This window comes from Biomphalaria glabrata, chromosome 15 (genome assembly GCF_947242115.1).
Source record: "Biomphalaria glabrata chromosome 15, xgBioGlab47.1, whole genome shotgun sequence".
NCBI classification, from domain to species: Eukaryota; Metazoa; Mollusca; class Gastropoda; family Planorbidae; genus Biomphalaria; species Biomphalaria glabrata.
The window spans coordinates 8,713,231-8,727,728 of NC_074725.1; the positions used below are offsets into that span (position 1 = coordinate 8,713,231).

Genomic DNA, 14,498 nt, shown 5'->3' on the forward strand with positions numbered 1-14,498 from the left:
ATTTTGAAACATTTTAACTATCAAAATAGAGTTTTTCCTATGTGGAAAATTGTAGGGAAATCGTTAGAGCCATTTTCGAGATATGTATCCTTCCTTTTTTTTTTTTTTGAACTGATGAAAAATTTGCAAGCTAAGAATTGTAAAAGAAAAAACAAAACATGTATTAAATCTTGAAAGTTTTCAAATGAAGCTAATACTATATATGAATTCAAGCTGCGAGCAGTTTTTCATATGGTTAAAACCATGAAGTAGGTATTCTTAAGATAGAGTGGGGTATTCATCTGTCCATCTATTTCTGACAGATTTTGTAAAGATACTCAGAAATCTAGGCTTTGAAGATTTCGAACATTGCACAAATGAGCTCAAGATATTAAATTTGGAAACTTCTTGTAGAACTTCAATACTGGATTATTTAGAAATATTTATTTGAGACACCAGTCATTGTTAGATTGGAGTTCAATTAGTTTAATCTGCAAGTCAGGTTTTACTCTTTTACAATACACGCAAAAAGGCATTCTGAACAAAAGCATTAAAATATTTTTTCTAATTTCCCATGAAGCTATCAAAGTATCTTCTTAATACTGGTAGCCTACATAGTCATAAGCTTGCTTTTCTTCACAGCAGTCTTGACTCCCAGTGCACCATAGGGCCACAACAGCACTCGGACTCTGTTCTGGGCGGACTCTGTTCTGGGCAATCCCCCTCAGTTGGTACCATGTCCATCCTTGAATCTTGGTTTACCGATCTCCACCATGTTTGTTAAGTCTCCTATTTGTTCCATTCTAAGGCCTGTTTTCTACAGTGAATTTAAACTAAAGTGAGACTTTATGAAACAAGTAATTTTTAGCAAGATGATTGGTAAATAGAAGTTATTGTTTGATATCTTTAATGTGGTCCCTAATAAATAAATAATAAATATATTTATTTTTCCTTGTATCTTAATATCTAATTTGATCATATGACATAAAATTATATGCATATATAATACAGACACTACTTCAAAAAAGAAAATTACCAGCCCCATGACTTAGAATTTAGGTCTAGTACATATTGTCTATTAACTTTACGTACGGATAGACAGCCAGTTGCCACTTGTGTAACATTGCAAAGGAGTACTACTAAAACCAAAGTAGATCCACTCTACATGGATCTAGATCTAAGTCTAGATCGCTCTTGTGTCTCAAAACTTCATGATCACCTAAAATTCATTAATATTATTAGAGTCTATGTGTTCTTGTTTTTCTTTTTTTTGCAAATAAGCAATATCACTAGTTGATCTATTTTATGTGTTAATGTATAAGTCCCTAACCACAGACCTATATCTGTGTCCCTAACCTAAGACTAAATAGAACTGCTGAAACTGTCACTAGACCTATACACACAAAAATGGCCCCTAAGTCAAGTTCTAAAAGAAGTTCTACTAAAAGTATACACGTTAAAAGTGAAAGTAGATCGGATAGAAACTACTTTTCACTACCTCACCCTTTTTGGATGCTGCTAATATCATTTGGTCTTTGGCTTTTAGGGGTAATTATGATATCATATTATTTAATTATTATTAGATCTAGATGTACGAGTCTACGAATTTGACATTTTTAAAAATCTAATAAAAAAAACTTTCCTGGCTGATTCAGGCAACCCATTCCATTCTCTAATCATATAATGTCACTAGGACACATAATGATAATTTATCACCCTAATAATAACTTAATAAGGCTTGTCTTTGAGTCTTAAGATTTTTTAAAGATTAATGAGGAGTACACTCAACACTGTACTGTAGTATTTTACATGGCTATGCACCCCCAGTTCCAATCTACATACTAACATAGTCATAGATCTATTTAATTCATAATTATACCATATTTTGCCACATGCAGGTCTAGAGCAGACATAAGTCATAACCATTGTCCGCCGGTGGTCGATTTAGATTCTCTTCTCCTGTCTGTCCTTGGCAGTGTATTTCTTGTCTCAAATGTCTTACTTACTACTATTATATTCTGCAGACTTTATTAAGTTTATATATTATAAGTGATCCCCAGCTGTCTCTCTTTGAGAATTTAGTATATATAAATATATATTGGCCTCCTTCAGTCGTAAAATGACTATGGCTCATCTCGAACACTTTTTCATATATGGCTGTGGAGCCATATTTTGGAGAGACACTCCTGTCCACATATATTGCAGGTCAAGGTCACTTTCGCTTTAGTGATTAAGGAGCTGACCATTTTCCGTGTGGCATGCTTTTCTTCAAGACCTGATGCCCATGTTTTCTCGTTTATTAATAGAAACACTATTTGATATAAACTTTTTGCATGTAAATGATGAGTGAGACTGGTGTGATTGTATATTTTGGTTTTCTATAGTTATAATAGTTTCAAAGGTTGTCATGGCCAGGGGTGTCAATGGGGTTAAGCTCCCATTGTCTATAAAATACTCCTAATGGCATGCGTCTCAAATAGCCTCTGACAACTAAGTCCAGCACCTGGCCTGCTTGTGTGGCTTAGATATTAAGCCCGGCGAAACTGCTCTTACTAACAGGTGAAGGGGTGAAGGCGGATACCTGGCGCCACAAAACCGGGAGCTTCGGGCAGATGGAGCTCGTCAGCCTAGTAAGGCAGTTCATCTAGGAGAGGGGTACTCTGACTTCAAACCCCCGCTGCCTTGCGGTACTAAGGCTTCAGGAGACAACCTCGAGGAGAAATCAGGAGTGAAGCCCCTTAGGCGTTGGGAGTATCAGCTGCGAAATTCCCTCCGGCAGCTTCTGCAACCGAGTTGGTGCCAAATGTAATGCGATGCGTTCCTTTGGATCACATTAGCAAGGTCGAGAGAGGGATCATGACGCATGGGCCACCCATGACCCCTTTATCCAAGGCCCAGGAATGCATTCTGCCCCTTCTCAAGATTAAGCCAAAACCAGTGACTCATTTGGGCGCATCCATTGCCTTTCGAGACAAAAGGAGCCATATATATATATAGTTGTAATGTTTTATTTGGTGTAATGCACAAATTGTATGACAAATTTCCTTTTATGGATAATAAAGATTATGATTATTATTATTATATAAAAATATATATATATATATATATGGAATTTAATTGTATATTTTATAGTATATAAAATGTAGATGTAACTCAAAGTCTATAGAGCAGTGTCTCCCAAACTTTTGACCTATGTGTACCCCTTGTATAATTTGTGTAATGCTGAGTACCCCTCGCCCCTGCCCCCCACCTCATTTTAATTCATTAACCGAACATAATAAATGGATATTTTAAAAAATCAGCATAGTTAATAAGGTGCATAGCGTACCCCTCTCGTTGAATGTCTTTCCTTACCCCTGGAGGTATGCGTACCCCACTTTGGGAAACACTGCTATAGAGTATAGATCTATTATATTCTATGCTAGATTTAGATCTCTCTATAAATAATTTAAATAATGATAAAATATAGTTATGTCTTGTATACGTATAGTCTTATATTATAAGTTATGAAATATTTTATTATTTTTAGGTTTTGTATCTTTCACGTCTCTTGCTATTTATTAAGTTGAAATACAACAGTCCACATCATGAATTCTTGAAAATCTATCCAGCCTACACAACTAATCTTTACTTCCAGCTTTTCTAACACAGACACTCCATAACACATGACATCATAATGTTTTTTTTATTAGTAATAGCAAATTATGATAAAAAAATAAAAACCCCTTACTCATGCCATAGTGTAAGAACAACTGACATTAAAAAAAAGGACCTAGTTTTGTCTCAACTCTTTATTTTATTTTGTTCCTATTTCTAGGCTTCAACCTTTGCTCCTCACACAATACCGGAATTTCTGGGCCCTATTGGCAGATTTGGTGTCTACATGAGCCAGTTTCATAACTCTCTTGTAGGATTGTAAGTATATTTAAACTTAGACTGAAACTTTACACTCAGTAACAAGCAATAAATCTTTGTAAGTGCTACCATGTAATTAATAGTTGCCTTAATAACTGTCTGTGCATAATATCAATGTTATAAGTCACTTGGCACACCTAACTGTGGCACATATATGAAACAGAGAACAATCATAGTAGCTGACAGAATGTAGTAAATGCTACAACATCCTCAGAAAAAGAATGTTAAATAATTGATTGTAGTAGCAGTAGCAATGGGAGTGGCCATATAATGAAGCATGTGATCATATGTGATGAGTTTATTAAACATTTTTCTCAAGATTAGGCTTCATCCTCCTCTAGCCAACTTTTTGCTGCTCTTTTGCAGTCTGGGCAACGAAAAAAGTGTGGCTGTTTTTTTTTTCAGCTTTTCCATGTTGTTGGAGGCGTAGTTGCTGAGTGGTAAAGCGCATAGCTTCTGAATCAGATGTCCTGGGTTCGAATCCTGTTGAAGACTGGTATTTTTAATTCATGGGCCACAGAAACAGATGACCTTTACATCATCTATGCTATATATCACAAGGTCTGAAAGGGGAACTTTGCTCTACTTTATACAGATTGTTGGTTATGCCAAGATTAAGCTTGAGTTAGCTTTGTGCAATTAAGATACATGCCTCAGTTGTAAAGAGTTTGATCAGAAAGCACACACAAATTCTTGTTTATTGGTTGATTTTTAAAAATCTTTCTTTTATTAATTTTTTTTTTGGGCCTTACCCTTTTTTGTGTCTGAAATATTTGTATAAGTACACCTATTAAAAAAAGACATTGTCAACATATTTTCTGGATTTATGTCCACCTATTGAAGTATTGATTTAATTTTGTAATGTTTTTCGAATTATCCCATGAAAACCTTTTCTTTTCTGGTACTTAAAACAATAACAATAAACATCAAGTGTGTAGGGATCCATAAATGCTGCTCATATAGTACCTGTAGCTTTATAACTTAGCTGGTGTTTTTTTTATTATTATAATTATTAAAAACCATTGACACAAATACAGTTTTATACACTAACTTATAGCAAAGTAATGTATTTAGCACATAAGAAACTGTCTATAAAAAAAAATGGACTGAGAATGGATGATGTTCCTGGGTAGTTTTACCAGACAAGAAAAGGGTTTCACAAGTGTTTTTAAAGCTCCCAGCAGACTATTTCATTCATACATACTTCTTATTATAACGTCAAGTAAGGGTGTCTTAACAATCCTTCATTCATTAAGTTTGTCATGCATAGAAGCAAAGTTTACAAATTACTGCTGATTGTTTAACTTGCTTACTTAGACTTGGATCTTCCCGCGCATTGGGAGGCAAGCTGTCTCCATAAGGATCCGTCACTAGCAATGTCTGAAGCCTCTTCGCCACCTGTTGTCCACTTCTCTGAGGTCCTCCATGAAAATGTGGCACCAAGTTATCTGGGGATTTCCCTGTTTGCACTTTCCATGCATTGGCCATGGAGACTTTAAGAAAATGCATTAAAAAAATTAATTTAGTTAACGTTTTTCATTTCTTGAGTTAATAGGAAGGTTAAAATGGAACTAATAATGTGCACGTTCATTGAAACTTTGTTTTATTTTTTTGTAAGATGTGTGATTACAGTCATTCTTCATACTTTGGAGGCTGCATATGCTGGCAAAGTTTGTCAGTAAGTAAATCTCATTTACTTCGAATAGATATTTTATAGATTATTTTATATTTTAAGATGCTTTTTCAAATTTGTACACCTCCTCTGTTACAAATAATTTTTTTTAAACATTTGTTTGCTAGCAGTGTCTAGATTATAAGTTTAAGGGATTTTTTTCTTCTTTGTTGTGTGTAGCCTTCATTACAACTTAATGTATAATGACTTTAATGTAAGTACTTATGCTGCTCCTAAAGACTTCAGTTCAAACATGAGTGAGAAACCTAATTACTGTCTGATGTCAGAATTTAGATTGCATGTAATGATTTAAAAAAAAAGCATTTTTTTTTTCCAGGAGGAAAATAAATAAAAAATTGCACATTAATTGTGGGTTTTATATGGCTATTACAAACTTCTGATAAGATATTCTAGGAAGGATGTCATGATCTGCCATTTATATTATTTTTTTTATCATTAATGATAATCTCATCAATTTCTTTAAGATTTTGTTAGCAATTTGTTGTTAATTAATGTCTGGCTGGTTAAAATCTCTCAAGATTTATATTAACCTTTAATGGTGCATTCTGTTTCTTTTACCTCAGTGACAGAGAACTGACAAGTGGAGCCACTGTGAAGTGGGTGATTTCTACATTTTTCTTTGGGTTCTCTTCCCTGACTTTACGTCTGCTGCCTTACAAACCCGACCAGAAAAGATTTGAGGACAAAAGAAAAAAATGAAGGAAATATTTAAGTCTTTTTACTTATACATTTCTTTTTCTTAAAGGCTAAGACTTAGTCTAGCTCATACTGGTCAAAGGTAATCGACAACCTGAATTTTAGTAATCGCAATATTGGTTTCCATTAGTATGCATAATAAACAGCTCGATGAATAATGCATACGAAATAATTTCTTTCTTTTGATGAATTTTTTTTTTTTTTTTTTTAAATTAAAATTATGTACCCAGAGTTTAACTAAATCACTTTTTCTCATTCTTCTGACCACAAAGATTTTTTTTTCATAATCATTTTCTATTACATGTCATAATGATTTTTTGAAAATAGTTTCATTTGACTAAAGCTAAGCACTCAGTGAGATAGCTAATAATATTTACACATGGGCATTGAAAATAAATCATTTTATTTATATGATCATTATTCATGTAAGCGGTGGATTAAAACTCAACATGACCTTTCATTGCCAACAGCCCAACAGATTCAATGGGATAAGTCAATCAGCTAAACACAAAGAATGACATTTTTAACTTAACTTCAGCATCGAAGGTCACTTCTCCATATTTATGTCAGAATAAATATTGTGGTAATAGATGCATTTTAGATGGATTGTGTCACTGTTTAGAACTGTTTGTTACAAGTATTGAATGAAGTAACATAGAAAGTACATGGTTAGAAATACAATCTTTGATGGTACACAGTGTAGAATTGTTCTTCTTTTCACTATATGAGAAAATGAGAAACTAGTTTGAATTTCAGGATAAAAATATTTTTTTTCTCCTATACATATTTACTATGCTGTATTTCTGATTGCTAAAAATGTCACTTGTTTGAGTCTGTTTCTTTAAATGCTTTATAAATGTTAGTTTGTTTGCAATAGGATTTATTAAGAAACATATAATTTAACAACTCAACCTTACACATGTAATGTCAAAAGAAAATGTAGCCTAGTCTCTTTTTCATCAAAAGAAACAAAGTAAAATGTTTGCCTTAAGTTTTCTAGGGGCCATTTTTGTTGCTACTTTCTTGAGGCACCTCATCCTGAAAACTTTTCCAGGTAATACAACTAATCTTCAAACTATAAAAATTGTATTCAACTTGTCTATTCATTTTTTAATACTATCGATTACTTATTAATAATTAATGTATTGAAAGTGCAATTAATTAAAATTAAAAATTTTGAACATAAATCCTTTTTGTGGTCATAAACTATAAGAGAGCAGCTGTCTGAATGATGTGTGATTGTATTTGCTCAGAACATAGTAGATCTATTTCTGTAGGAATTCATTTTGGTTGTTTATGTAAACTACTTTTTATTTGTCTGTTTATATATTTTCAATCCATTTGATTGTTAGTAATAGCGTGGACAAGATGGAGGGAGTTGAAACATTTCTACAATGACACATTGGCCATGAATTTATTCAAAGAGTTGAAGAGGTCCTATTATCAATCTGCCCTAAAAAGAAGGTCTACCTGTGTCCACTGATATGCTATCTTATAAATTACAACTGTTCCTTAAAAAAGTTGATTATGTCTTACGTCCTAAGGCATATACTCTTGAGACGTCAAGCCTTTCATTCGGGCTAAATCTTACAACTTTCCTTCATTTGATGACCCATATTTTCATTGTTTCTTTCACAATGATGCCATTCCAGCTTTCCATGTTTTTAGTTGGTAAATTAATGTCATAATTTTTAGCATGGACCAAACTTAACAATATCTTTCTCTATAATGTAATGAAATTCTTGATATGTACAGTGTTAACAAAACATATCAAATATATATATATATTTGTAAACTGCTCATCTAGTTCTTAGTTGTAGTATTAGTATTCTTTATGTGTTTTATACGATTTGGATGTTTCTTCAGAAATGAAGATGATTACCTCCTAGCCCAAACTTACTGCAGGACGACAGGGAAGTGGGCAGGGTTTGATCTCAGGGCCATCAAGATGTAGCCTGAAGTGTGAAACACACTACCGGGCAGCCTTTCATATTTTGGCCAGTTTTAGAGAAGCAATGTTTGTATAAATTCTTGCACTGGATTGCTGTTGTTATTGTTGTCTTTTATAATCTTTGAAATATTTTATTTTATTGAAATGAACATCATTTTCAGGTTTTTATAATAAAATATATAAAAAAATGTGTGTTCATTGTTAGTTTAAGATGGAAGAAACATGTGTGTTATTATGTATTTTAATTCTACAACCAGTCAGTGGTATAGTGGCTTGTTGGTGAGACTGTTTTACATGTTGCTGATGTTCCTTCAGAATGGAAGATTATTACATCCATAGACTAAACAGTCTGCGAGACGGCAGGGGATAGCTGTGTGCAGGGTTAGAACCCAGGACCATTGAGACAACAGTGCTGAGCGCATACCACACGACCAGACAGCCATCCTTACAGATGAGAGGAGCCAAAAATCAGGAGATCCCCTGGTAGCTAGTTCTTTATTATGTTTGTTAAGTAAAATACTCCCCCCCCCCTCTTTTTTCATTTTTTTACCCAAAAAAGGTGACTTAGAAACTGGACATCCATAATATCAGTGGCTAGATCTTAGTATTCATGGTAAACTTGTTTATTTCTGTCAATGACCAGTCTCTGCGGGGAGGATAAAAGATTTATCTGCGTTAATGAGTTCATTCTAAAGACGTTCTGCTGTGCAGTGAGCTAATGCTAACACTCTTTTATCAGGGGAAGTAACATCTTTTAAAGGCTAAGGACGGACTGTGTGTTTATTCTTGGCGACATTTGACATTTCAGAACACTTTCATCCGGGTCTTCCAATCAGGCTGACTTCACTTTGCTAAGGAAACATTTGACATCACAGAACACTTTCATCCGAGTCTTCCAATCAGGCTGACTTCAGTTGGCTGAGGAGATCCTTTTGCCACCAGGCTACTTATAGGCCTACAATTCTATCACAAATGCTTCTTCTATTTTTGTCAAATGTTTTGGATGTTCCTTCAGAATTGAAGATAATCGACTCCCTTGTTCAAACCTCCTGCAGGACGATGGGGGATGGCAGCGGGCAAAATATGAACCCGGGACTATCGAGACAACAGAACCACTGTCCAGCGTGCATACCGCACGACCAGGCAGCCACCATATTAACTGATACTGGTGGCTTAGCAAAATTTTATAGAACGTATTGGCTGAGTGACAGACCTGATGGCCGAGCAACAGGGTTCCAACGTTCGAAACTTAGTTTGCACAATAATAATTTTTTTTGGGTCTCGTCAGTTCATTCGGGGGTCTGTAAAGATTGGCATAGATAGGACATGAGTTCTGTTAGAGACGCGGTTGCTGAGCGGTAAAGCGCTTGGTTTCCGAACCGAGGTTTGGGGTTCAAACCCTGGTGAAGACATGGATTTTAAATCTCGGGATCTTCGGGCGCCTCGGAGTCCACCCAGCTCTAATGGTTACATTAGTTGGGAAAAAGTAATGGGGGTTGGTCGTTGTGCTGGCCACAGAAACAGATGACCTTTACATCATCTGCCCTAGACCGCAAGGTCTGAAAGGGGAACTTTACTTTTTTACTTTTCTTTCTATTATAAGCTGACCACGAGAACATAACAACCTTGCAACACAATTCAATACATACTCGGTTCTTAATAGAAAAGAATCGCTGTGTTGTAATCGGGCCCGATTCATTTAATTGACGGACTGCGTATGATAAAGAAATACAAACAATCTCCGATTAGTAAAATGGACCAAAGTTTATTTGCATGATCGGCTTTTTTTTTTTTTTTGTTTCCCAGCGTCCATTTGTTAAAAACACGAGTAGGCTTATACCATGGAGTATGATTTACGACACGATTGAACCTAGTTTATTTGAAAGGTAAATATGAAGTCAAAGAATTATTGAAATATTGTCTTGTGTTGATGTAGATCTAATTCCCCCGAAAAAATGCTTACAAACAGTAGCTTTTTGTTATTCTTGACACTTTAGTAGGCCTATTAGGAATCATAATAGCCGAAGTTGATATGCACTTTTATGTATTTATATAACCTATTACGATTAATTTGTCAAATATATCTTTTTTGGGGGCCGGGGGGTGTCTATATTACCTACTTTTCACTTTATTATTATTACATGATGTCCATTATGCAGATTAATTCTTTTGTTTTAACCCCCCCCCCCCCAAAAAAAAAAAAAAAAAAATTAAATATTTATCTTGAAGTGAAGATTTGCCTATAAGTAGGCCTCCCTAACAACACTTAGTGGCGTACCTAGAGAAGGGCGGATGAGGAAGCCGCGCCGGGCTCCAGTTTGTAGGAGCTATCTTAATGGGTCAGAAGACAACATACAACATACATTTTTGTCGCTAAGTTCGTTAAAGTCGTTCAGATGATGAATGTAAGTTTTGTATTTCATACTGGTTACTTTGTTTTGTATTGCATACTAGTGACTCTTGTATTGGATACTGGTTACTTTGTTTTGTATTGGATACTAGTGACTCTTGTATTGGATACTGGTTACTTTTGTTTTGTATTGGATACTAATCACTCTTGTATTGGATACTGGTTACTTTTTTTTTGCATTGGAAACAGGTTACTTTGTTTTGTATTGATTACTGGTTACTTAGTTATGTATTGGATACTGGCTACTTATTTTCGTCAAATCTGAATGAAAAATTCTTGGTTTACATCGAGATTCGAACTCCAGCATCCCGTGTTTAGTTACGTAGCCAAGTAGTTTATGCCACTCAGCATACCCAACTTAAATGGTGATGCTTTTTTTTTTTTGAAACAATTTATCACGTGTTTTTCTGCAATGTTTTTTTTTTTTTTAGCTTTCCCGTTAATTTTGACTCTTTTAGAGTTTTTTTTTTAATCCCAACTAATAGGCCTACTTTGTCTTCATCTCTAGTTTGAAAGTATTCTAACAATCAAGCTTGTGATGTCCACGTTCTGAAATCTCTTGTTCAAATGAGCGCTCTGCCACTGAACTCAAACCGAAAATCGCTTGTTATGTTCAATCTAAATCCTAATCCACATCGAAGAAATACTGCTTTAAAAAAGTAATTAAAAAAACAAGGCAACAGGCTCTCTGCTTTTCCTTTTTTACATTTTTACAGTGGAGATTTAAACAAAAATATTTAAAAGATAAAGATTAATTAAAGAATAATTTCTAGTCTAAGTGTCCAAATGTGTAAGGCCATTACACAGGTCAGAACCCGCACACATACACGCGAGATAACAAAACAAATCTTTTTTAGCCTACTCATATGGGGTCAAAGTTCATGTTATCTGATTCTTAACGACAATGGCATGAGTAGACTTATCAAGGGCGTGGTCACATATAGCGTGATGATCTTTCACCCATCCAGTTTCAGTTATTCTCTCCTGAAGTTTTCTTACGTGATGTTCTTACAATGTATTGTGTATGTCACCAGGGGCGTTGTGGCTGAGTGGCTTCCGAAGCGAATCTAGGTGAAGATTCGGATGTTGAGTTTCAGGATTCTCAGAACGCCTCTGAGTCCACCGAACTATGACCCTAATTGTGGAAAGTAAATGCGGTTGGTCGTTTTGCTGGGCACATGACACCCTCGTTAACAGCCGGCCATTGAAACAGAAGATCTTTGCATCAGATGCCCCAAACATTACAAGGTCTGAAAGGCTTTGCATCAGATGCCCCAAACATTACAAGGTCTGAAAGGCTTTGCATCAGATGCCCCAAACATTACAAGGTCTGAAAGGCTTTGCATCAGATGCCCCAAACATTACAAGGTCTGAAAGGCTTTGCATCAGATGCCCCAAACATTACAAGGTCTGAAAGGGGAACTTGACATTTTATTCCCATCATGGACGGACTGGGTATTTAAATCGATCTTGGTAGTACCAAACATTCCGGCCTCAAATTGCGTGCATATGAAATGATGGGTATACATAAGTTATTTACAAGTTACTTGTAATTACTACTGGTCTCTCCAACAATTTGTTTTCGGTCGATATCTCAATATATGGTATTTTAGAATAGCTTTTACTGGCCTAGTCATTTAATCCCCCAAAGATAATACAGTGTTATCTTTTCCTTTTTAAATTAGATTGACATTTCATCGCGGAGCAGCTGCGATGACAGTGGTTAATTGTGGACTTTTTTTTATGTTTGTGGATTGAAATTGGCTGTCTTGCGTAGTATTTATCATCCATAGTTATCATCATTAAACAAACATCATTAAACATCATGTCACACACACAAAATCAGACTTCAATATTTTATCTGGAGAATCAAAATGAATTCATTTAAATGGCTTGAGTTTGTGGGTAAGCATCTATATATATATACTTCTCTTCATGGCTCAAGAGTTTGGACACCACGTAAAGGAAAGATCACTCTTTTGTTTCTGCAAGTCGGCAAAAAAAAAAGGGGGGGGGGGGATAGTATTCACCCGTCACTAAATAGCAGGGCCGGACCGTTTGATCGTCTAAGAGCTCTAAGTTTGAAAAAAAACAACAACCTGTTTTAGCATCAAACAGTAAAAAAAAAAAAACAAACTTGCTTGAACCACCGTTCTGTCTGGAAGAGACCCAAGTCAATGCCTATGTAAAGTATTGCTATTTCCGATGCATATGGCACCCCGGGCGCATGAAGGCCGAGTGCACCGGGAACCTCCTCCATTTTCCTATGTTGTACCAAGCTAACCGTGAAGGACTCGCCATTAACATAACGGTCCCTTGAGGAACGGCGCATGGATTATCGACAGGGCCGTAGGAGCTCTCTTTCAACTCCGCTCCGTGCAATGGGACCACTCTCGTGTTCCCATGGACACTCCCACGGGAGTTTTGAGTTGCTATTCATTTAGCCTAACCACTTCCTCTAATGGTCGTTTCCACCCGAGTGCCACGTTGAGGCAGAACAGCGTACCCGGGGCAGGGTCGGACCTAGAAGATCTATGGAAAGATCACTCTTTATTTGTGAAAGTCGGACTAGAGTTACCACACGTTACTTTAGCGGCGAAAAAAAAAAAAGAGGTGAGAACAAGAAATTAACTCTGTCACTAAATAGCAGGGCCGGACTCAACCGTTGTGGGGCTCTATGCGAAACGATTTGGCGGGGCCAAGTTTGAGTAGGGATACTGATAGTAAGTGAAAATTAAGAATTTGTATTAGAAAATTAATTCGTCTTTGCATTTTATTCATTCTTTACTACCTACAGAATTACTTTACGAGTCTTGCGTGTAGCGAATTAGCCATACAGTATATCATAAAAAAGTTATAAATGGTTTAATTTAATAATTTACGCATAGAATTAGCGCGGGTCCTTTGAAAGTGCGGGGCCCACTGCGGTCGCATAGGTTGCATTGGCCGGCCCTACAAAATAACGGTGTATGCTACGCCGTGGGTCGACTATCATGAGATTAAAATACCATATATCGGCTTTTGCAATATTGAGTCTAAAAATACCTAGGCCTACATAGTCACAATCTAATGCTTATAAGTTTTCCCCATCGTATTAAAATGTCTTAAAAGTGTTTTTTTTTTAAATGATAGGCCTATTAGATGTATCATATAATTATAGAAAACTTTGAGAAATATATGAAAAATTTAGAATTTCTCTTGGGATGGCTGCCTGGTTTTTCAGATTAGAATGTTACATTGAGTTTTGTTAAAAAAATAAAACTTTTCAACTTTGATAACGACTTTTCTGAATACGAGTCATTTGGAAATTAAACTCCACAGGAAACAATACATTAGTCACGCCTCTTCATTGTGCACAGACCGAACACGTAGTCAGTCCGTCTGCCAGAGCACGCTTAGTTCCCTGTAGAGATAAGCGGGATATTTCACTAAACTGTCACTCCCCCCTTCCATCCACATTTTGCATCAGTTAACTCAATCAGCCAATCAACGGCCACCACCCAGAAGCGTCTTTGGAGTTGATCTCTCCTGCGGATTGCACCACTCTTCCTGCATAGCTTATCAACACCACAGCGACAATATATAATGGTCTAGAGCTAATGCGTTTCGTTTCTTTGGTTTAAAACTAGAATTAGCATATGATTTACCAAATTGCATTAGTTCAGAAACAAAAGTCAGATTATTTGCAGACGATTGCATAATGTTACGTATTTCTGAATCTTCTGGCTAGAAGTATTAGTAGACACACAAATAAAAACACTGCAAAGAACTTGACGACTAAACTTTCAGTTTCATATAACTTTAATGACTATTAACTCTAACAATTCGTTACTGTAACATGTAGCGTAGAAGAC

General features: G+C 35.7%; 2 protein-coding genes across 3 annotated transcripts in view; both read left to right on the forward strand.

Annotated features, from left to right (window-relative positions):
• Positions 1-1,221: 1,221 nt before the first annotated feature.
• Positions 1,222-7,723, forward strand: LOC106061393 (transmembrane protein 254-like). The gene is made up of 4 exons (XM_056012351.1): positions 1,222-1,527; positions 3,797-3,894; positions 5,513-5,572; positions 6,151-7,723. Exons 1-4 carry the CDS (start codon positions 1,387-1,389, stop codon positions 6,284-6,286), a joined length of 435 nt encoding a protein of 144 aa, XP_055868326.1. The 5' UTR covers positions 1,222-1,386; the 3' UTR covers positions 6,287-7,723.
• A 2,292-nt stretch (positions 7,724-10,015) lies between these two features.
• LOC106061394 (stimulated by retinoic acid gene 6 protein-like) overlaps positions 10,016-14,498 on the forward strand; it is a 44,260-nt gene continuing 39,777 nt past the window's right edge. Inside the window, exon 1 of one of the 2 annotated variants that reach the window (XM_056012416.1) lies at positions 10,016-10,120. The gene's annotated coding sequence lies outside the window, so the exon portion shown is untranslated. Of the gene's footprint in view, positions 10,121-10,501; positions 10,640-14,498 lie in introns of those variants that run through there. The other variant, XM_056012417.1, reaches the window with a different exon arrangement.